The 21,469-nt window shown below is 45.2% G+C and overlaps 4 protein-coding genes across 6 annotated transcripts in view; 2 read left to right on the forward strand and 2 right to left on the reverse strand.

The window, feature by feature from the left end:
* The window catches only part of si:dkey-237h12.3 (teneurin-3), a 107,383-nt gene extending 105,535 nt beyond the window's left edge, over positions 1–1,848 (forward strand). Inside the window, 1 exon segment of the mRNA XM_035532356.1 lies at positions 146–1,848. Within this exon segment, the coding sequence (XP_035388249.1) occupies positions 146–898 (753 nt within the window). The 3' untranslated portion in view covers positions 899–1,848.
* A 1,966-nt stretch (positions 1,849–3,814) lies between these two features.
* tdo2a (tryptophan 2,3-dioxygenase a) lies at positions 3,815–9,144 on the forward strand. 2 transcript variants are annotated; one of them, XM_027014192.2, is made up of 12 exons: positions 3,815–3,853; positions 4,075–4,173; positions 5,105–5,195; positions 5,777–5,847; positions 6,221–6,348; positions 6,791–6,977; positions 7,231–7,338; positions 7,443–7,554; positions 7,737–7,794; positions 8,278–8,357; positions 8,570–8,660; positions 8,991–9,144. In XM_027014192.2, exons 1-12 carry the CDS (start codon positions 3,815–3,817, stop codon positions 9,142–9,144), a joined length of 1,218 nt encoding a protein of 405 aa, XP_026869993.2. The 2 variants fall into 2 exon arrangements, with proteins under 2 accessions (XP_026869993.2, XP_026869992.2); XM_027014191.2 differs by having other exon boundaries at positions 3,815–3,849; positions 4,071–4,173.
* Positions 9,145–9,813: 669 nt separating this feature from the next.
* Positions 9,814–13,629, reverse strand: ctso (cathepsin O). The gene is made up of 8 exons (XM_035531962.1): positions 13,182–13,629; positions 12,698–12,806; positions 12,467–12,606; positions 11,801–11,968; positions 11,483–11,604; positions 10,979–11,142; positions 10,436–10,528; positions 9,814–10,149 (listed from the first exon to the last, which is right to left on the reverse strand). The coding sequence occupies exons 1-8, from the start codon at positions 13,317–13,319 to the stop codon at positions 10,103–10,105; spliced, it is 981 nt and encodes a 326-aa protein (XP_035387855.1). The 5' UTR covers positions 13,320–13,629; the 3' UTR covers positions 9,814–10,102.
* A 378-nt stretch (positions 13,630–14,007) lies between these two features.
* Positions 14,008–21,469, reverse strand: part of rnf130 (ring finger protein 130) — a 50,936-nt gene continuing 43,474 nt past the window's right edge. The window contains exons 7-10 of one of the 2 annotated variants that reach the window (XM_035531960.1): positions 19,924–20,020; positions 18,902–19,106; positions 16,979–17,075; positions 15,920–16,432 (exon numbers count right to left, since the gene is read on the reverse strand). In XM_035531960.1, coding sequence (XP_035387853.1) covers positions 16,417–16,432; positions 16,979–17,075; positions 18,902–19,106; positions 19,924–20,020 — 415 coding nt within the window. In that variant the 3' untranslated portion in view covers positions 15,920–16,416. Of the gene's footprint in view, positions 14,844–15,919; positions 16,433–16,978; positions 17,076–18,901; positions 19,107–19,923; positions 20,021–21,469 lie in introns of those variants that run through there. The other variant, XM_035531961.1, reaches the window with a different exon arrangement.

Raw genomic sequence — 21,469 nt, forward strand, 5'->3', positions numbered from 1 at the left:
ATTATACTTTGAACAGGCTAAAACTGTATGTGTGTGTTTGCCCTTTTTCGTGTGTTATTTTCTGATTGCGTTTCTTCTTGTTCCTAGTGTTAAGTGACACTTTGAGCTCTTCATTTTGACATGGACATAAAATGTTCATTTTCAGACCAGCTTTGCAGTTCAGCAGCAAGCACTGCGACAAGATAAAGCGTTCCTGGCATTTGAGCGGTTGCCCCCGACACAGCTGGGCCAGTTGACGAGGTGGGACAAGCCCTGGCTGTGGTTTGCATCCAGCGAGTCGCTGATAGGCCGTGGAGTCATGCTGGCCCTCTACAGGGGCACGGTCATCACCCGCGCCCTCAGCATAGCCACCGAGGACTGCATCAAAGTGGCCAACCTTCTCAACGGCGCCATCTACATGAAAGACCTGCACTTCACCCTGGACGGCCACGACACGCACTACTTCGTCAAGACCGGCTCGCCCGAGGCCGACCTGGCGGCCCTGAGGCTCACCACAGGGCACAAGGAGCTAGAAGGCGGAGTCAACGTGACCGTGTCGCAGTCCACGGGCGTGCTCGCCGGCCGCACACGGCGCTTCGCCGACGTGGAGCTGCGCCGTGGCCCGCTGGTGCTGCACGTGCGCTACGGGACGTCCGAGGACGAGGAGCGCTCCCGTGTCCTGGAGCTGGCGCGGCAGAGGGCGCTAGCGGGCGCGTGGGCCCGTGAGCAGCGCCGGGCCAGAGACGGAGAGGCGGGGGCGCGCCCGTGGACGGAGAGTGAGCAGAAACAGCTGCTTGGCGGGGGGCGAGTCCCGGGCTACGACGGCTACTACATCCTGTCGGTGGAGCAGTACCCCGAGCTGGCTGACAGCATCAGCAACATCCAGTTCCTCCGACAGAGTGAAATAGGAAAGAGGTAGCAGACGAGCAGAGTGTAGGGAGACTGTGTGTCAGCAACTGCTTTTGTGCGTCTTAGGTGGTAGTAGATGAGGAAGGAAATGCATATATGCATTAAAAACATAAACATTTCTGTCTCACCCTTCTCATAGGTGGTCTCACAATTCACCTGGGTGGTGGTATCATGTTTGTTTGTCTCACACCGAGGCCTTCTAACAGAGGCCTGGGAATTTGAGGGAATGGCAGTTTGAGTTTTATATATATATATATAAACTCAAACACGCACACATATAAACGGAGTTAAAACAACGCTGTGCGTTGTGGAGTGTTAGTGTGTTGAAACCTATTTAAAGCCCTATCAAGGCATGTACTGTGGAGCACAATGAACATTTGTGACAAGACAGGCCAGGATTCTACAAGTGTTAATATATTTATCTGACTATTTATTATATGCTCATTTTAACAAATTGTTTGCATATGCATATCACTGCAACACTGGAAAAATACCGCAAATGGCATTTGTTTATTGTTCCTTTTTATATTGATTTTGTTTACTATGGTTTTGCGCTGTACTTTCTGTTTGTCACCGTACTGTAAAATGTAATATGCAATTTTATTTTTATTTGTAATTTTTTTTTATTCTGTTTTATTTTACTTGTTTTATTTTTGTATTTTTTTTCAAGGGGTGGGAAGGGTGCAGACCAACCGCTGCTGTCTTATGATTTTTGGTTTGTTCAGTATGCACATTTTTTAAAGTCATAAACATTATATTGGAAAATTTCAGCTATTGTGGTACAACTTTTACAGTATAACATGAATCATATATATCATAAAGTGAAGACTAAAGAGAGCAGCACAGCAAACCTGTACAAGTACCTGTATGTATGTAAATGAGTGTTTACCTGCAATTTTCTATAGCCCCTAATGGACAAAGTCGTTCAGTTTTGTTTATACTTAATAAATAAAAAGTAAAATGAATAAATAATGTGGGTGTTTTTTTTTAACACTTAAGCTTAGGTTTATAGAGAAACTGGTAAAACAATGTGGTAGACAAAAAAATGGAAAAGAAAATGCTTGAAAATGAATTAAGAGTATAATAAACCTAACAACGATTATAAAATAATATACTTTGTATTTTAATAGTTAAACATCATTTCAACGAACTTTCTGAAAAGAAAAAGAGTATTTAAATACTAAATGTCTATCTATCTATCTATCTATCTATCTATCTATCTATCTATCTATCTATCTATCTATCTATCTATCTATCTATCTATCTATCTATCTATCTATCTATCTGTCTGTCTGTCTGTCTGTCTATCTATCTATCTATCTATCTATCTATCTATCTATCTATCTATCTGTCTATCTATCTATCTATCTGTCTATCTATCTATCTATCTATCTATCTATCTATCTATCTATCTATCTGTCTGTCTATCTATCTATCTATCTATCTATCTGTCTATCTATCTGTCTGTCTATCTATCTATCTATCTGTCTATCTATCTATCTATCTATCTATCTGTCTGTCTGTCTATCTATCTATCTATCTATCTATATGTCTGTCTGTCTATCTATCTATCTATCTATCTATCTATCTATCTATCTATCTGTCTATCTATCTATCTATCTATCTGTCTATCTATCTATCTATCTATCTATCTATCTATCTATCTATCTATCTATCTATCTATCTATCTGTCTGTCTATCTATCTATCTATCTATCTGTCTATCTATCTGTCTGTCTATCTATCTATCTATCTATCTGTCTATCTATCTATCTATCTATCTATCTATCTGTCTGTCTATCTATCTATCTATCTATCTATCTATCTGTCTGTCTGTCTATCTATCTATCTATCTATCTATCTATCTATCTATCTATCTATCTATCTATAATACGTATTTATTGATTATGTCACTCCCCAGTTTAAGGCTCACGGCCTTGATGTTAACCTTGCATATTGTTTCTATTTCCAGCCCATTTCCACGGGACAGTGGGATTGGCCTGCATCTTTTTCTCTTTCTTTCTTAAGACACTTCCTGATGAGAAGTAGAAAAAGGTACAATCAGGGACTTATCTAGAGAACATCAACCGTCGCACAACATACGGCACGTGCGCATACCGGTCTAGGATTCCAGTCTGAGGGTTCTTTCTCTGATGCCTGTGCAGTTGACATGTAGCCCTCATTTCACCAGTCTCCAGGTGTGATGAGCACTGGGTAACCACGTGATGAAGGCCTCCTCCTCGTCCACAGGGTCCTCGTGTGCGTCATGTAGCCTCTATTTTCATTTGGCTTCCTGCTTTAGTAACAGTCTGCTACATCTGTGTTGTCTACCCTGGAGCATCTATGGTTTGTTCCAGTAGCCAGTGTGCCCTCAGATTGTTCTGGTTCCCCAACATTCACTACAATTTTGAATAACTCTACATCTCTTACTACAGTGCACAGCAGTTACCTGGAATCATATTCAGATTGGTCTATATATGTGGGTGTGATGGTGAGAGAGGTTAACTAAAAGCTAAAATGCTACACACTTTATACTTGGTCTTCTACAAACATTTGGTAGTCCTACTGAAGCAGGGTGGTGGCATGCATAGTGGTGTGAAGACTTTACGGCAAATTTAAGAGCTAACCAGATTTCAACTACTAAGCCGAATTCTTGAGGTCACTCTTCCTATGTGTGTTGATTCTGAACACTGATGTGTTATCAGATTTCCCTTCAGATAAAAAGGGACAAAGTACAATTCTTCCATCGTCGGCTTATCGGACGAATCTCCTCCTCTCAGTTACCAGGAGGAGGAGCAAGACGGAGGTAGCTGATTGGCTGACAAATGAATGAGAACAGGGTTTAAAATGCACTACCATGACCCAGCGCTCCTCTGATCTAAGGCAAAGGGAAACTAACCTCTCTGTTGTAGGCCAATACTTCAGCCATGAGTGGATGTCCTTTCTTCCAGAGGAAACAACTGTGTGTATTTTCATATGGTTTTCTTGGTGATTGGTCATATATTAATTCAATCATAGAAAACCGACTTTGCTTACACAAAATAAATCCAAATAAATAATTTATGAGAGGTTTCTGTTCTACAAAACCCAAATTGTGCACAGGCTTCTAATTGTGTGGTTGACATAGGCGTTTATGCCAGGTGTAAATGTCTGGTTTGTAGCTGATTGTTTTTAAAACCTCAGGGAGGCAAACAAACAGCAGATGAAGGAAGATGAGGAAGATGTGGCTCAGAGCGGCATTAACAAGGCCAGCAAAGGTGGCATCGTCTACGGAGACTACCTGCAGGTACCTGCTGCACCTCAAACACACTCCTATTCACAGTAACCACCTCAAACACACTGCTAGTCATATTATCCACCTAAAACACACTCCTAGTCATATTATCCACCTAAAACACACTCCTAGTCATATTATCCACCTAAAACACACTCCTAGTCATATTATCCACCTAAAACACACTCCTATTCACAGTAACCACCTCAAACACACTCCTATTCACAGTATCCACCTAAAACACACTCCTAGTCATATTATCCACCTAAAACACACTCCTAGTCATATTATCCACCCAAAACACACTTCTATTCACAGTCTGTACCTACAACACACTCTTCTTCACATTATCCACCTAAAACACACTCCTCTACTCAAATATCTGCACCGAACGCTACTGACACAACACTCTACACCAACATTTACTGTAATAAAAGCTTCAAACATGGACCATTTGCACAAGTTTTACCAAGAGATTATTATGAATTTGAGCTTCTGACTAAAATCTCCTTACGTTGGGGTTGCGGGACTCTTTCTTTGACATTTACATTTTGAATTAGAAATTTAAAAAACATCTCACACATCTGCTTATATTGTATGCAAATGTGCATATTATAATGAAATATTCAGTGATTACAGAGGAGTTTCTACAGTCGGCATCTCCTAAAATCGCCTGCTATTCTGTTTCATTTTTCTTGCCCGTAGAAAACCTATTGCATGTATGTATAATAGAATATATTTATTTATATGTGTTTTAAATAAAGCATGCCGCTTCTGGAGCCGGGTCTAGATTAGAATGTCAATCACCTGCTTTTCTATTTCTATGCCTTCTGCTGCATGGCGGTGTTGTTATCTGTCGATTCGTGATGCGGCGACAGACGTTTGCATGCCGGAGAGCTTTGCTCCGAAACCTGTCTTTGTGACTTTGTCTTCTCGCCCTCAGCTGGATAAGATAATGTCCTCTCAGCTGCTGCAGAGCACGCTGAAGGGAGACACCATCCACGACGAACACCTGTTCATCGTCACTCATCAGGGTGAGCCCGTTGTTCCCTGTGAAGAAAAAAAAAAAAAAAAAAAAAAAAACCAAATCAGTTTCACACTGAGTGCCCTCTGACGACCCCCTCGCAGCTTATGGCCTAGATTTAATGGGGTGTCTGCTATCTCTGCAAGACAACAATAACACTGTCAGCGCTGCAGTCTCTGATTATTGGGCACTTTTATAGCTGTTCCTTTAAATATGCATAAAGCGCTGGGTCCATCTGATGAATACAGGCGCCAGAAATGCACGTTTTTGAGATACATTGTGAATTTGGGCATATGTACGTACGGTCCCAGTTAACAGAGAACATTCCCAGATTATGTAAAGGTTCTCACACGTTATGTGGAATTTCAACCGTTCTATAAACTTGTTTATAATAGAATGTTCTCATAACCAAACAAAACAAATCTATGAATGTCAAGTGAACGCTGAATATTTCCAAATATGCAATATGCAGTGAATATTTCCAAATGATTAAAAAATAATGTTCCCATACCTTGAAAGCAACACTGCAGTGAGGTGATTAGGACGTAACCACATTATGCACACTCAGGCCTGGTCTTCTCTACCTTGCAGCCTATGAACTGTGGTTTAAGCAGATTCTCTGGGAGCTGGACTCAGTGAGAGAGATTTTCATAAGCGGACATGTGAGTACTGCTCAGTCTGATGCACACTTTCTGCACCCCCCCCCCAAAAAAAGGGCTCACAGAACCAAAGCAGTGCAAGACTGCCACCTACAGTTCAATTTCATACACTTCGAGTCAGACCGTGTGTGCCAGACACAGAAAGAAAGACACTGAGGAAGGTTGAACGCTAGACGGTAAAAGAGTATTTTAGTAAAGGTCCAGAAAAGATGAAATAGGATGAGACAATCCTCTCTCATCTTCGTCTCCTTCATGTCTCGTGAAAGACGCGAGCGCTTCGAAGCTTCTAAAAGCGCTTCAGGCCCCCGCAGCACGAGGACTCGGGTTTGTCAGTCACAGCAAACAGTAACAGAGAAGGCTCCGCACGTTCCCACAGGTCCGTGACGAGCGCAACATGCTGAAGGTCAACACCCGCATTCACCGCATCGTCATGATATTCCGGCTGCTGGGCGACCAGTTCGCCGTGCTGGAGACCATGACGGCCTTGGACTTCTTCGATTTCAGGTGTGTGGCCATCACCTTTCACCGCCTCTGCTTGGCGTGACATCAGTAGATCGTTATAATGGGAGTTATAACGAAAGAGCGGTGCAGGAAAACATGCACCGACCTTTACTCCGGACGGAGACAACAACACGCACAGCACTCAGACAAGCACAGCTAATGACCGCTGGAATAATTATGTAATTTCAAAAAACAAATTTTAAAATAGAATAAAAACGTAGAAAGTTGACCTTGTCAAACCTTTATATTATATATATTATACGGGTGTGTGTGTGTGGCTAAGTCATATGTTTTTATCTATACATATACAAGTATGTTCACAGGAAACAGAATTTGATTCCTACAGTTGGGTAAAATGCTTGAGGAATTTCTTCTCATTGGGAGCTAGTGGATGTGTGGTTATGAGTATGGAATAAAATATTCTAAGGAATGTGTGTGTACGCAGGGAATATTTGGCACCAGCGTCGGGTTTCCAAAGCCTGCAGTTCCGGCTGTTGGAAAATAAGATCGGTGTTCCAGACAGCCAAAGGGTTCCCTACAACCGACGCCATTACAGAGACAGCTTCCGGAGTGAAGAGACTGAACAGCTCCTCCATTCAGAGAAGGAACCTAGTCTGTTGAAGTTGGTGGAGGTACACACACCACATAAACTTACAACCATAACACGAACATACACATAACGCACAACCTTACCTCATCACAACACACAACCATACACATACCCTGTGATCATACCCCAACACACACACTCACGCTACAGTCTTACTTCAACACAACACACACACCCCATACACAGTCTCATATAGACCCAACACATGCAAAGTAATATTACCCTAACACAAACCACGCTTTAAAGCAAGACTTCTTTATTTATTTATTTTACAGAAATGGCTAGAGAGGACACCAGGTCTAGAACAGGATGGATTCGACTTCTGGGGGAAACTACAAACAAACATTTTTGAGGGACTGAGGAGAGAGAGAGAGACAATAGAGGTTTGATATGAACCTGTCATTCATCACACCCACCTTTACTTAGCAAAACTGCCCCCCAGAAACCCCAAATCCAATGCTACCCCCTTCATATTGTCTCCTAACAGCAAAGGCCTGACTCTGAGATGAAGGAAGAAATGGGGGCAGATCTGAACAAACAGAAGGAGATCTTTGTGTCTCTGTTTGATGAAAACAGACACAAGCACCTGCAGAGTATAGGTACACACAACCTAGCATCCCACACTGCCACAAATATCGCTGTCTTGCCAGCTCAAGCCTGTTGTCTAGACTTCAGAGCAATGTCTCATTGTTTATTCCTTATTATGAATTAACTCGTGTGTGTGTGTGTGTGTGTGTGTGTGTGTGTGTGTGTGTGTGTGTGTGTGTGTGGGTGGGTGCAGGTCAGAGAAGACTGTCCTATAAGGCACTACAGGGGGCCTTAATGATTTACTTCTACAGGTAAGACACATCTCCGGTACAGTCTTACCAACAGGTTTCAGATCAGCGGGATTACAAAAATGAATTGGTCCTAGAGGACTGGTAGCAAGACCTGCACGTTACCAACAGGTCTCAGAACAGTACGATTACAAACGAATCGGTCCTAGAGGACTTGCAGTTATAACAGCACAGCTTCTTACCAACAGGTCTCAGATCAGTATGATTACAAATGAATCGGTCTTAGAGGACTCGTAGTTATACCAGCACATCTTACCCACAGGTCTCAGATCAGCATGATTACAAACGAACTGGTCCTAGAGGACTTGTAGTTATACCAGCCCACTGTTCGTTGTAAGACACTTGGAACTAGTTCTTACAGGCAGCCTGCTCGCGTGCTGGTGGGATGGAGTACAGCAGGGGTAGATGGGAAATCTCTGGCCCTCCAGGACTGGAGCAAAACACCCCTGCTACAAACCTCTTTTTCTCTCTCTCTTTCCTTCTCAGAGAGGAGCCTCGCTTCCAGGTTCCATTTCAACTTCTCACGTCACTGATGGACATCGACACGCTCATGACAAAATGGAGATGTACGCGACCTTTCGCCGGACAGAACATTTATACCTCCAGACCAAATTTATCTTCAAAATGAGGGCGGAATTTGAGTAAACCTTGAATCTTTGCAAAACGTCTCCAGATTTCTAAACACATTTTAAAAAAGGATTCCATCTCAACAGATCATTTCTAAACACCAGCGCCGTCTGTCTCTTAGGATAATGTTCGTCTGCCTGTGTGTTCTCAGACAACCACGTGTGTATGGTGCACAGGATGATTGGTAGTAAGGCAGGAACCGGAGGATCTTCAGGCTATCACTACCTGCGCTCCACCGTCAGGTACACGCCGTCGCCCTGACAAAGCACCTCAGATACCTGCCCCCCCACCCAGACTCCAGCAGTGTACTGAACGTCTTTTATAGTTGGTTTTGTAAGTCTTATTTAGACAATGCGTACAGTAATGTTGTGAAGTGGTGGATAGTTTACAGGTATGCGAAAACTATCCGGATAAAACCACGTCTCCCCAACGCAACATTCCTGCATATGCATAGGGATGCTAATGAGTGCTGGTGTTTTGCACTGGCTGCTATAAGGTCTTCTTGGCCCTATTCAACCTGGTGACATTCATGCATATTCATACGGATGCTAATGAGTGCTGTTGTTTTGCAGTGACCGCTATAAGGTGTTCGTTGACCTGTTCAACCTGGCCACATTCCTGGTGCCCAGAGCGTGGGTGCCTAAGCTGAATCCCAACGAGCATGCCTTCCTCTACATAGCAGAGTGCTGCGACAGCTCCTACTGCAGCAGCGACGACTCTGACTAGAGAGAGAGGGAGAGAGAGAGAGAGAGAGAGGGAGAGGGAGAGAGAGAGAGAGAGAGAGAGAGAGAGGGGGAGAGAGGGAGAGGGAGGGAGGGAGAGAGAGGGAGAGAGAGAGAGGGAGAGGGAGAGAGAGAGAGAGAGAGGGGGAGAGGGGGAGAGAGAGGGAGAGAGAGAGAGAGAGAGTGAGAGGGAGAGAGAGAGAGGGGGAGAGGGAGAGAGAGGGGGAGAGAGTGAGAGGGAGAGGGGGAGAGAGAGAGAGGGAGGGAGAGGGCGAGAGAAGGAAAGTAAAAAGGAAGGTAGCAGATAAACAACTGGGCGTGTCAGAAAATGCTCACATTCCTGCTCCAATTAATACTAGTGAGCAGACAGAGTGGAGTAAGCAGAGAAGTGAAGACTCGTTAAGCCCACACTGCTACACTGAGCTTGCTGGTACTACAGATGTGCTTGTATATACTGTCCATAAAATGTAAAATATTCACATTATTAATATTTACTAAGAATTCACTCATTAGATTGAAAGAATTAACTTTCTGTACATTATCAAAGACAAGTTAGTTGTGTATTTTCAGTATGGGAAATGTGTTTACTAAGAAATTTCTAGATTTACATTTTTAGTAGAATGATGATTGACAGCATCATAAAGCAAATAAAGGAAACAAGTGTTCCATTTATACATTTATTTTATGAAAGTGAACTGGATACATAATTATATATAATATAATTAATAATATATAATATTATTTATTGAATGACAAAACAGATGATCATATAAAAATGCAATAAAATTATACCCTTTTGTGCAAATCACTAAAACGGCTCCTATGTAAACTTTAAGCATTGCTGACATTTCCTTTGTGTGATTTCAGTAGTGTCTTCCGATGGATCTCGTACTTAGACGGGTGCCGTGGAGACATTTAAAAGGTTCAGGGCTCCATGAGGGTTAAAAATAAATGAGAGAAAATCACGAGATATAAACGAGAGAAACAGCTGCCACAATGTCTGCCACTCCTACATGAGAAGAGAGAGAGAGAGAAGGAGAAAAAGAGAATCGGAGCCATTAATCACTCTGTGGCTTGCCATAATTAATTACAGTTCTTTTTATTCTTGCCTGGCGTAACCCAGCAGTGTCCTAAACGATCCCTATTCCTGTAAATCATTTTCAGATTAAAGCGCTTCGGCGCCACGTTTGGCTAACGAAGGCTGAAACGGGCCAAACCCCTCCCGCCCCGCCCCGCCCCCCAACTCTGCCGGACGGGTTCGGCCCGTCGTCCCAGTGCCGTCCAGGCTCGCTTACCGCACATGTTGTCACCCATCTTTATGTACACGTAGCCCTCATCACCCCAAGACCGCCCCCAAGAATTACGGACTATCCAAAACGGCACCTCCCCTGCAAGAAAGCACGTTAATGCGTTACACGCTAATTGAGCTGAGAGGTCATTGAAAAGCACATGCAGAGCCGATTAAAAGTCAATTACACAATGAACAATGAGCTGTAAGTACATTATTTTATTAGTGTTACTATAGGTGGAGCAGAGCGTGTGCTTGTGCTTGTAATTTGTAATATCTATCTAATGTCGCCACAAGTCTAGTGACACAACGGATAGAAAAATAACTTCCTCTTGCTCCACAACGGATAGAAAAATAACTTCCTCTTGCTCCTCTATGCTTGGTAACAGCCTTTTTATAAGAAACCCACCAAAAAAACCTGCCGAAAGCGTTAAACTCAGCTCTGTGCTCAAGCTTCAGGTCAGGGCCCAAACAGGGTCCAGGATAACACCTGGTGCTCCGAAGTATGTATGTATGTGTGTGTGTGTGTGTGTGTGCATGCATGTCTAACCTGTGGTGTCAAAGCCTGTAATTAGTACAGCATGGTTGGCATGGCGACTGGAGCAGTGATGCTGAATAACTCCTCCAAAGTAATCCTGCCAGCTGGTGGCATCCACAGTGACCACCAGGGGGCCCTGATCCACGAGCCATTCCTGCATGGCTGTCTCCTGCTCACTACAGTGGATCACACACACACACACACACACACACACACACACACACACAAACACACACACACACACACATTTGACAAGCAAAACTAAACATCATCAGGGACATGTCTGACCCCCCCCCTTCGTCTTCATACAGATACCGATATAATGAGGGTAGGGATGAGTGAGTGAACGTCACAGAGTTCATGACTCTGGCCCTGACACCAGGTCTCAACTAGAGTTCAATGCCACAGCAAACACACGTGCGAGCGCATGCAAACACCCCGACCCCCAGCCACCTTGCCACGTGGGACATAGTTCTTTCCTCAACCACGTCCTCTAGTTCCATGGTGGCGTCCTACCTGAAGTCGAACGCCGAGTAGTCCCTGACCACCACGCCACCATGTGTCTGCGGAAACAAGCGGCACACGCCCGTCTCCGCATTATAAGGGTACTCGGTCTCATTCACGAGCTTCTCTTTGGTCTGGAAACACACACCGGCAGCATTTAGCAAGCCACAGCAACCCTACGTTCTTGCAAACATCACAGGAGGCGTCTGTACCAGGCGGTTCGCACTCCTCGGGGAGAGACGGAGTGAAAACGTGGACCGTCTTACGGGTCCCTGTGGACCTGGCTGGTGAGACACCGGAAAACGCACGTGTGTAAGAGTGTGCTGGCACCTTCTTGAGCCAGTCCAGAGTGGTCACTGTCGATCCTCCGTTGCATCCCTGGTTCTGGTAAGCGCAGTCGATGACCTGCTGAACGCTCAGTTTCTGTAGGGTGCCGCCCTCCTTCACTCTCACGGCCTCGACAGCTCCCACGACACTGAAGGCCCAGCATGCGCCACACTGATCTCACACACACACACACACACACACACACACACACACACACACACACACACACACACTCACACTCACCTTCAGCACTACATACATACAAATGCACATATGGTGTCATCTTCTGTGCTACATACGCAGGCACCAAGATTTCACACAGAGATGAAACATTCAGCTATTTCTGTGTGCACACCTCTGTAATATTTTTAGAAATATTAATGGTGATTAAAAACAAAACACACCACATTTCTCCTGCTGCCTAAATATAAAACTACAGTGCTGATTTTGTGTCTGATCTTACTTGTTTTTATTTATTTTGAATTTTCCTGTGTGCAAGGCTGTCTCTTTGGTCTTTTTTGGCACTGAGTGACTTAGTGTGAGTGAGTGAGTGTGCACACAGGTCCGCATAGTTCCTCATTCTCAGAGAGACCCATCTCTTCATCTGCATCACTACACAGCACAGCTGGAGTTTCTGGGTTCAGATGTCTGGCGCCAGGGGAAACGTACTGACTGCTGGTCCGGAACCGGGCCGATGACTCCGCGGTCCCTCCAGTCGAACCGGCGTGGATAGCTCCCCGCCACTAGGCGGCTGTGCTGGGTGAGGTTGTACCTCGGCACTCTCTCGGGACGGGCTCTCAGATAGAGATCTGAGAAACAGGCAAGGTTGATGCATTCGGTCGTTTCCAAACCAACACGACCTTCTGTAAGCTCGACTGAGACATGTTTGAGTAAAATCACCTTTAAACTGTTCTGGTGAGAGGCCGGAAAACTGGTTGATTCCATACTTAGCAGGGTTCCTTAAATCCTTTGATTGTGAGTTTAGGAAGGCCTGCCTCTTAACTGAGATCTAAAATAAACAAAACACCACTGGAATGTTTAAGCAAAAATGAAACAGACGCCCTGATGTTTTCACACATTGTCACTAGGGGCTGCCCGACGGGCAAAACACAAAAGGTGTCAGATAAAAACAACAACAACAAATGTTCAGAGACGTCTTCCAAAGCGAAATGGTATTTATTTCCATTCGGGGTGTGGATGAGGCCACTGCGCCTTTAAAGCCTCCATGAAGGAGTGCTGACCATGACGCACACACTACCCACCAGGACGGAACGCCTGGTTTAACACCTCTGCCCAGCACTCGATCATACATTAGAAACATTAGTGTTTCTCGAAGAGACGTGCCAGTGAAAGACCAACCGTACAGTTTCTTAACTCTACATACGTGGAGGTTGACGCGATTAAAGCTCCGACTGAAGGACTCAGGGAGTTCCACTTCCCGATTCAGGCGTTCAGCAGCGCTGGAATTGGCCATCAGAAAATGACAACATAACCAAACGGCGATCGCTTCAACACGAGCCATTCACACGGAGAACGCGGCATGAAGCGAGTGTTCACGTGTAGCTCCAAAACCCCACATGCAACTTTCAATTTCACTGATTTCGTTCCGCGGGGTCCGCAGAGGGCTTGGGCGCCCCCTAGCAGCTGAAATAATGATCGCATGGCGAATGCAGAAAGCTGAATTCTTGCCACTTCATCGACCTCATTATTAATTTCTGAATCCTTTTCTCTCGTTCAGCTCTCAGACTAAATCTATATATTTTGCACGTCATTAAACTCCTCTGTTCCTTTATGTTAGGTAGCTTACATATGCATGTATGATTTCGTCTCCTGTACAATCATTTTGATATTTATACACTCTTCTGAAAGAAGCGTTATACATGTTTTATGAGAAAAAAACAAAACAAAAACAACCCCCCCACCCCAAGAGGTAGATACAAGTGACAAGTTTAATGCTGAGGCAGAAGGTAACAAGTACTCCACGGCAAAGCACCCACATAATGTCCCAGAGTACAACCAAACCGTGGGCAAAAGGCTCCTGTCCCTAAACTTACCTACTCACTCACACACTGTGGACCTGCTCTTTGAGATCATGTGCCTAGGGTCATACCTTCACCTGCCCCCCCCAAATCATAACAGGGACCAATGACAATGTTGTACCCACACTCACACAGACAATCCCCCAGAGACAGACAGAGCCAGGAGGCCACTTGAGAGATATATTCATATATATTAGGTGCCCTTATGAGGGAATCAGTAGTAATTGGTGTAGTTAACCCAGGCTTGTCATTAGAACTTTAAAATGCATTTGTTTTTTTATATATGTACAGATTATTTTTTAAAGTTCTACAGGGAAGTAATGCTGATTTGTCATGAGACTTCGTTTTGAGTGCTGGCTGGTCAATGCTGAAAACAGGAAGCTGCACCAGCCCCACGTTCTGTCACACAGGAAGAGATTACAAGCGTCGGCTACACAAGCAGCTCATGTACTAGAGACAAACGCTCCAAGCGAGGCAGGAGTCCGTCCGCCCCAAGTCTTGGCATTCTGTTAGAGACTCGCAGCAGCAGTACGTTAATAAGCATTTGGATGTCAAAAACAAAACACTCGGCAGAGAAACATACATGAAACAAGTTCAATCAAAACTGACAGTCGAGCTGGAATAGCAAAGGAACAAACAAAACTAAAGTGTCTGAAAATAGGCCCCCAAAAAGTCTGAGAATGTCAACGATGGAGAAAAAAAAAAAAAAAAAAAGGTCTGGGGGTGTGAAGAGGGTTCAGCCAGACCCTCTCCAGGTGACCGGAGGCCTTTTGGCAGCAGTACACGTAGTCGCTGTCGTCGTTGCTGCAATTATCCACTAGGGGGCGGTAGCCCCTTGGCTCAGGCTTCGGGACGAAGACGGCTAATGGGGACCAAACGTGAAGTGGAGGCGTGTCCTCATGACTTGTTATCATCGTACATGTTCAGAGAGGCCTGGATGTCGGGAAGCTCCATCTCGCACACGGCGCTTCGCGGGGGGCCTGTGTTGCGGCTGAAGAAATGCCCACCTGTGGGGGAGGAGGAGCAGAAAGGTGTTCGAGATTCGTCTCAGACACAAGTGCGCAACACCTGGCATGCCACTTCACAACTTCACACGGGGCTCGGACACGACACGCCACACCACCAACAGCAACTACACAACCTGGAGGTAAACGGAAACGATGCGGCAAGAATTGAGAGCAAACGCTAAGGACGCAACGCGACGCAACGCAATATGGCAACGTTAACGACGCACGCAGGCTCATCACGGGCCGAGTTTTCAGGGCTGCGCTTTAACAGAGAAGCTGATCGTCGCAGATTTCTATCATGCTCTACGTGTAGCAGAGCAAACGCAGGGAGGCGTGTTTCGGGAAGCCCCACGTTCCACCAGCCTGGCTCCACTCTGGAGGTGGGACTTCACGGAGCCCCGGCGCTCCCCTGTACGCTGTGCTGGGCTCACATGGAAGGTTCGCTCCGTGTCAGAGCCCCCCTGAGGAAATGGATACAGTTTTTACCACTTTTCGAATTTCTACACAACGCAGAAGTAAAAGAAAACCAAATCAAGTCATGCTGAATTTAAATGAGCACCAAAACACATCGAGACTCTCCGCTTTAGTGCTCCAGCGCAAATCGTTCCCCTTCATTTAAAACATCATTACAACGTCCAGTAATAATCCCATGTTACTATAACGCAGCACATTGCAACATGATCGAAAGTAACTCCTTCTCTGGATGCAACACTTCAGTCTTCTTATTGAAAGGTTGGCAGGTGCAGGTGCAGCTGCGTTCACCGTGGAACTCGGCCCGTTCCCGGTGAGCTCTCGCCAGGCTGAGGTCTCAGAGCAGGCTGTGTATATAATGTGCTTCGTCTCATCCATTAAAGCGGCGAGGCGGGAGAAGGCCACCTCAGCGAGGGCGGACCCGCTGGCGCAGAGAACAGCGAGACCCCAAACGGTAACGTTTACAGCGCACAGATGGTGTGCCCAGCCTGGAGGGTGAGGGGTTTAAACATCGGGTGTATTAACAAGACGAAGCCTCAACCCGCCTCACCTTTTAACCTTCACAAACGACCCAAATAAAAACCACCAGCTCAAGACAGTCATGCTCAATTTAATACACAAGCACTTTTATTATAATATCAAAATTCATTTTTTTTTTTAAAGAAAGACAACACTAAACAGGTAAAAATCAGGAGGGCATACAGATGCTGAAAAGATTCAATTACGTACTCAGACTCGTCTATGACTTCCATGGTTTTGTTTCTGAGACAGTAGAAGAAGGATCATGGCACACGGGAGCGCATAGCTAAAAAGGCTTCTCTTAACCTTCCAACGCAGAGCCTGGCGTTTTATACAGTAAGACACAGTCAAAACTATTAACACTATTAATACTGGGGCGAAAATAGTCATTTAAAAAGCTTCTTCAGTCCCTTCTTAAAGGTAAAATGCCTCTGAATGAATCAAACATCTATGTTTCTCTCTATAGGCCGAACGTAATCTGCAACTCTTCAGAATCAAGTGCAAGACACTGCTATTTTTTTCAAGAACCGATTGTGGTATAACAGCTCATTCTACACATCTGCTGCTGCAGTCCGTAAAGTCTTCACTCTGCCGCCAACCTGGAAAAAGAACAAAACCCCCCCAAATCAGGTTTTAATGAGCTGCACTTTAAAAACGGGCTGCGCCTGTACTGACCGCACACAGGGAAATAAAGTGGAGAATATAATCTTTAGCGCTGACGACAGATACCTTAGTCACCTGAAGCGGTCCACACAAGTTTACACTAGGAGTGCGTCAGCACATATTTTCAGGTTCAGTACAGTTCTCTGTCCTGAACTGAAGATCTGATCTGATTTTTGATATATGTTCTACTGATATGGGTCGGTAAAATACATTTTGTAAAACAAAATCGCAGATCTTAAAATGGTGCAGTTAATCCACAAACAACACAGTAAAGCCGAACAACTCCTATACAACCTGATACAGCGTACGTGAGCTGTTAGAAAAGGCAGAGGGAACTCTATGATACTGTTGGAAATTTCAGGATGCTGTTTTGACCTAGGGTTAGGGTCTGGGTATGTTGTCTAAACATGTTTAATAAACTTGTCTTCTACCTGGCCAACGAACAGTGTGTGGTATCTGGAAGTGTGAAATGCAGGACTCACTCAGGGGTTAGGGAGACGGAGCTGGTGGCCCTGATGATCATATAACACAGTGTCAGAGCACTGAGGACGCCAAAGCTGGCCACAATAAACCACTCCTCTGTCAACAGAGTAAAAGGGGGAGGAGTCACTGCCTGAGCTGGGCGGGGCCAGGGGAAGGAGGCAGGGCAGAGTCGCCGCGGGAGCGAGGAAGCGCAGTAGCAGGCAAAAACGGGGACAGAGAAGAAGCTGCGGAAGGGAGAGATTTGGCGCCCCCCCGCGGCGGAGACGCAGAGGTGCGTTTCAGCGACACGGAGGAGAGAGGTCGGCAAAACTGACGGCGCGAAGAGCGGGGAACCCATTTCACACGAGCGCTGGGAGCAACGCAGCAGACCAGTATGAATAAATGGTTTCATCTCGGTACAAAACAGGAACACTACAAAGACTCGTTCTGCCGGGAACGTGGTCAGAAGCCCTCATAATAACATTATAATCGGGTCCTGGGGACATGGCGCTACACCCAGACTGTTTGTCTGCTGATATGAAATGGGTCCAGAAAGTCACACACAATCTCAGTAGGAAGAAGACACACAGCCTCAAACACAAGGAGTGACCGTGATCAGAAAGTCTGGTGATCAGGCAGGACCTTACAATTATACAGTGGGATTACTACACTGAGATTAGTACACTGACATTTGAGACTTGACCAGAAATAGCAACCACATTTACATGTGAAGGGCGAGAGGTAAACGTCCGTTTATTGCCAAACTCGTCTGAACTAGGCAGCGAGGCATATGCCTTAATAAGACTACTACATTGTAAGATTGTTTCTGAATAATCCACTAATTTCTGCGTAATTAGCATAATCATTTCTGTTCTGTATTTTAATTATATAGATCTTTTTACAGCACGTCATAAAGCAGCTTTATAAATGTTTGGCTCCAGATCCCTCATGAGCAAGCCAGTGGCTGCAGTCATAAGAAAAACTCGCTGGGCGGAAATGTTGGCAGGACAAACGTTGAAGAGGGAACCCGTCCTTCCAGAAGTCTGCGGATCCGACACACGGTTTTGTTCTGTTCAACTCTAGCACCTTCCTTCAGGTGTTCGAGTTTGTAGGGGAGGTTGGTGTGACATTATGTAACACTGTTGCGATAAACTTGCTGTAGACACACACACAGACAGCCAGGGGTCATATCTCAGTACTGGAACAGACTGTACACTGATCTCTGCTGCAGACTGGTGGGGTTAAGGGGGGTTGTGTTATTGTTGGCTCCTACAGCACAGCCTCATGAACCAACTTAGGGCAGGAAGAAGACCAGGGCAAGTGAGGGCAAGACTTCTGACAAGTGAGTCAATATCACAACATCTAAATGTTATAGACGTTTGATGACTGTCGAAACTCTGCTGGATTTTACTTGGTACGTTATGGGAATTCATCTAGGGATCTGCTCAGTTGTGAAAGGTTTACAGCCATTATGCAATTATGCATTTTAATAGGACACAGACAGATATCTGATAGGAGTCTGAGAAAGCTTACATAACTATAGTACTGCATGTGTACACACACGCACACACACTGATGCGTGTCGCTACCTGTCCTACAGTTGTGTTTACTTGTAATTCTGCAGAATATAGCATAGGCACGAAGCACCAAGAAATGTTTTTGGATGCCAGTGTAAAGGCTGATGGGTAAGAGGGAAGCAATTAGAGACCCAGCCTGAACCACTGTTACCGCTCACAGCACAGGTCAGAAGACACACACACACACAATAAAGACAAACAAAATTAGAAGAAAAGATGTGTTTTATGTCTGAGTAAAAGAGTGATAGAGACAGAACATGTGTGTGTGTGTGTGTGTGTGTGTGTGTGTAAGAGAGAGATAGAGAGAGTGAAAGAGCAAAACAGGGCAGGACAGAGAGAGGGAAAGAGAAGGTTCCGGACTCTTACTGGTAACGGCGATGTTGATCTCGCCAGCGCGGGGGGGAAGCTCCGTGTCTGTGGGCAGTTGTGCCGAACCAGAGTGTCGAAGTGGCTCCAGACTCACGTTCATCTCAGATGACAGGTCCACCAGCGCCGCCCGCTGGCTGGAGGCCTGGCCACGCGACAGATGGTCCATATCGAACGCCACGTTGTCTACACAGGGCAGGTTTGGCTGTAAACACACACATGCACGCACACGCACACACACACAGACACGCATGCAGACACACACACGCACACACATACACCGACAGAGCGTTTCCTTTGTTCAAGCTGATATTAAAGTTGTTTTTTCAACAAGCTATCCAACCATCAAGCTTTTTATAATCTCATGTTTAAGTGTGTCTATGTAAGGTCAGATTGTTAAAGTTGTAATATTTCATCCCATCATGCATTTACTTACATATAAATATATATTTTTGCTTGACTTATTATTATTATATTACATGTCCTTATACAGTACTTACTATTTATTTTTTTCTGTTACTTTGATTTATTACAGCATCAAACTGTGGGAGTTGCTAAAGCAAAATTTATTGTTCTTACACAGTGGCAATAAAACAATTCTAGTCTAGTGAACTAAAACGCGCCACTAAGCGCACTGTGAAGCAGTACTTCCCTTGACCACTAGAGGGGAGTATAGCATGACATTAGAGACATACGTTATAAATAGTCAAGCAGGACCTTGCATGTATGCGCTACTACACACCCTGTTATGACAGACTAATGGATGCAGCTCTGGACTCTGAAGCTATCGTTCATATATCTCTGTCTCTCTAATACTGCCTCTGAAGAACTGCTAGCACACCATCAAATCCAGAGAAGCCGCAAGATGAACCAGATATCACTAATGAAATTGCTTCATAAAGATAGGAATCTGAGATGTGTTTAGATCAGCGATAGCTTGGGTCATAGACTGCTATAGCTGTTTAGTAATGCTCCCAAAATGGTGTGTGTGTGTGTGTGTGTGTGTGTGTGTGTGAGTTTACCGTGATGCCCAAAGCTTTGAGAATATTGAGTTTACACATAGGACAGGTGCAGTGTTCATTCAGCCAGGGGTCGACGCACATCTTATGGAAGACGTGTCTAAACCAAACCAGAAACACAGTCATCAGCATGGCCTTATCTAGCAATACATATCAATACATACGCTTCCACTCACTCATACTTGATGAAATAACTGGAGAGAGAGCACACAGCTCTGTGAGGACAGACACAGTAACGTTTTGCTCTTTTAAAATAGCTTTTAAATAACCCTTGTTAGTGTTTCAGCTCAGAAATATGTGGACAGAAACGCAAGCGCTAATCAGAGCTGTGAGAGAAGGATAAAAAAAAGAACAGATATGATGAAAGAAGGAGAGAGCGAGAGAGATGGAGAGGAATTCCGAGTGTCCTATCTGCCTCGTATCCTGCCAAAGCACAATCTAAGCTGTGTTTCGCAGGAAGAGGCAGGAATGTGGGGCTTGTCCCCCAGAGGAAACCCTAACGCCGGCCTCGATGTACAAGGCCGGCGTTGTGGATCCAGCTGAACACAAGGTCACCGTTGTGGGTCTGGGAAAATCCTCGGTGCTGTTCCGATGTTCGTCGGGTCCGCTGTGTGCGTGCTGGAATACATTAAGGGCAACACAGCCCTGGTAAGGACGGAAAAAAAAGTCTTCCCGATTCTTCCCAACAAACACTCCGCTCTGTTATATAACACGACACTGAAGCATACTGACTACGGGGTTTCCCTCAGCTCTGACTCCGTATAACGGGACACCGCGAGTGTGTGGCGTGAGCGTGGCCCAGGTGATGGGTTAGCTGTAGAAGGGCCCTTAACGCGTTGAAGGCCATTGCCACAAACAACGTCAGCAGCTCCTCTGAGGGAGAGACCGAGCAAAGAGTAGCGTGAATAAAGGATGAGAGAGTTGGCCACACACACACCCCGACCGAGGAGGCGTGGGTCATCGGTGTCGGACCAGCGGCAGCACTCACGCATGTGTATGTGTGTGTTACTGTAAGGTACACGAGATATGTATACACACATGTAACACAGTGGTGTGTGTTGTTCATATCTTAATAAAGAAAAATAGCAAGAGTTAAATAGAAGTGCACGGACACACACACACACACACACACACACACACATACACACACAAACACAGACACACACACAGACGCACATACATATACACACACAGACACACACACGGACACACACACACAGACACACACACACAGACACATACATATACACACACACAGACACACACACGGACACACACACACGGACACACACACACACACAGACACACACAAACACACACATACACAGACGCACACACACACGGACACACACAGACACACACACACACACACACACACGCACATGCGCGGTATAAAGTGGATACATAAACACAGGGATAATGCAGAGGGTAAATTGAATAGCTCTGACTGGGTCAAGTGATGTGCCATTAACTCGGCATTGGCCTATTGATCAGGCATTGGAGGCCCTGGCACGCAGGCTGGGGGAGAGAGGAGGTGCAGGCTGGGGGA

Source organism: Electrophorus electricus, chromosome 12 (assembly GCF_013358815.1).
Source record: "Electrophorus electricus isolate fEleEle1 chromosome 12, fEleEle1.pri, whole genome shotgun sequence".
NCBI classification, from domain to species: Eukaryota; Metazoa; Chordata; class Actinopteri; order Gymnotiformes; family Gymnotidae; genus Electrophorus; species Electrophorus electricus.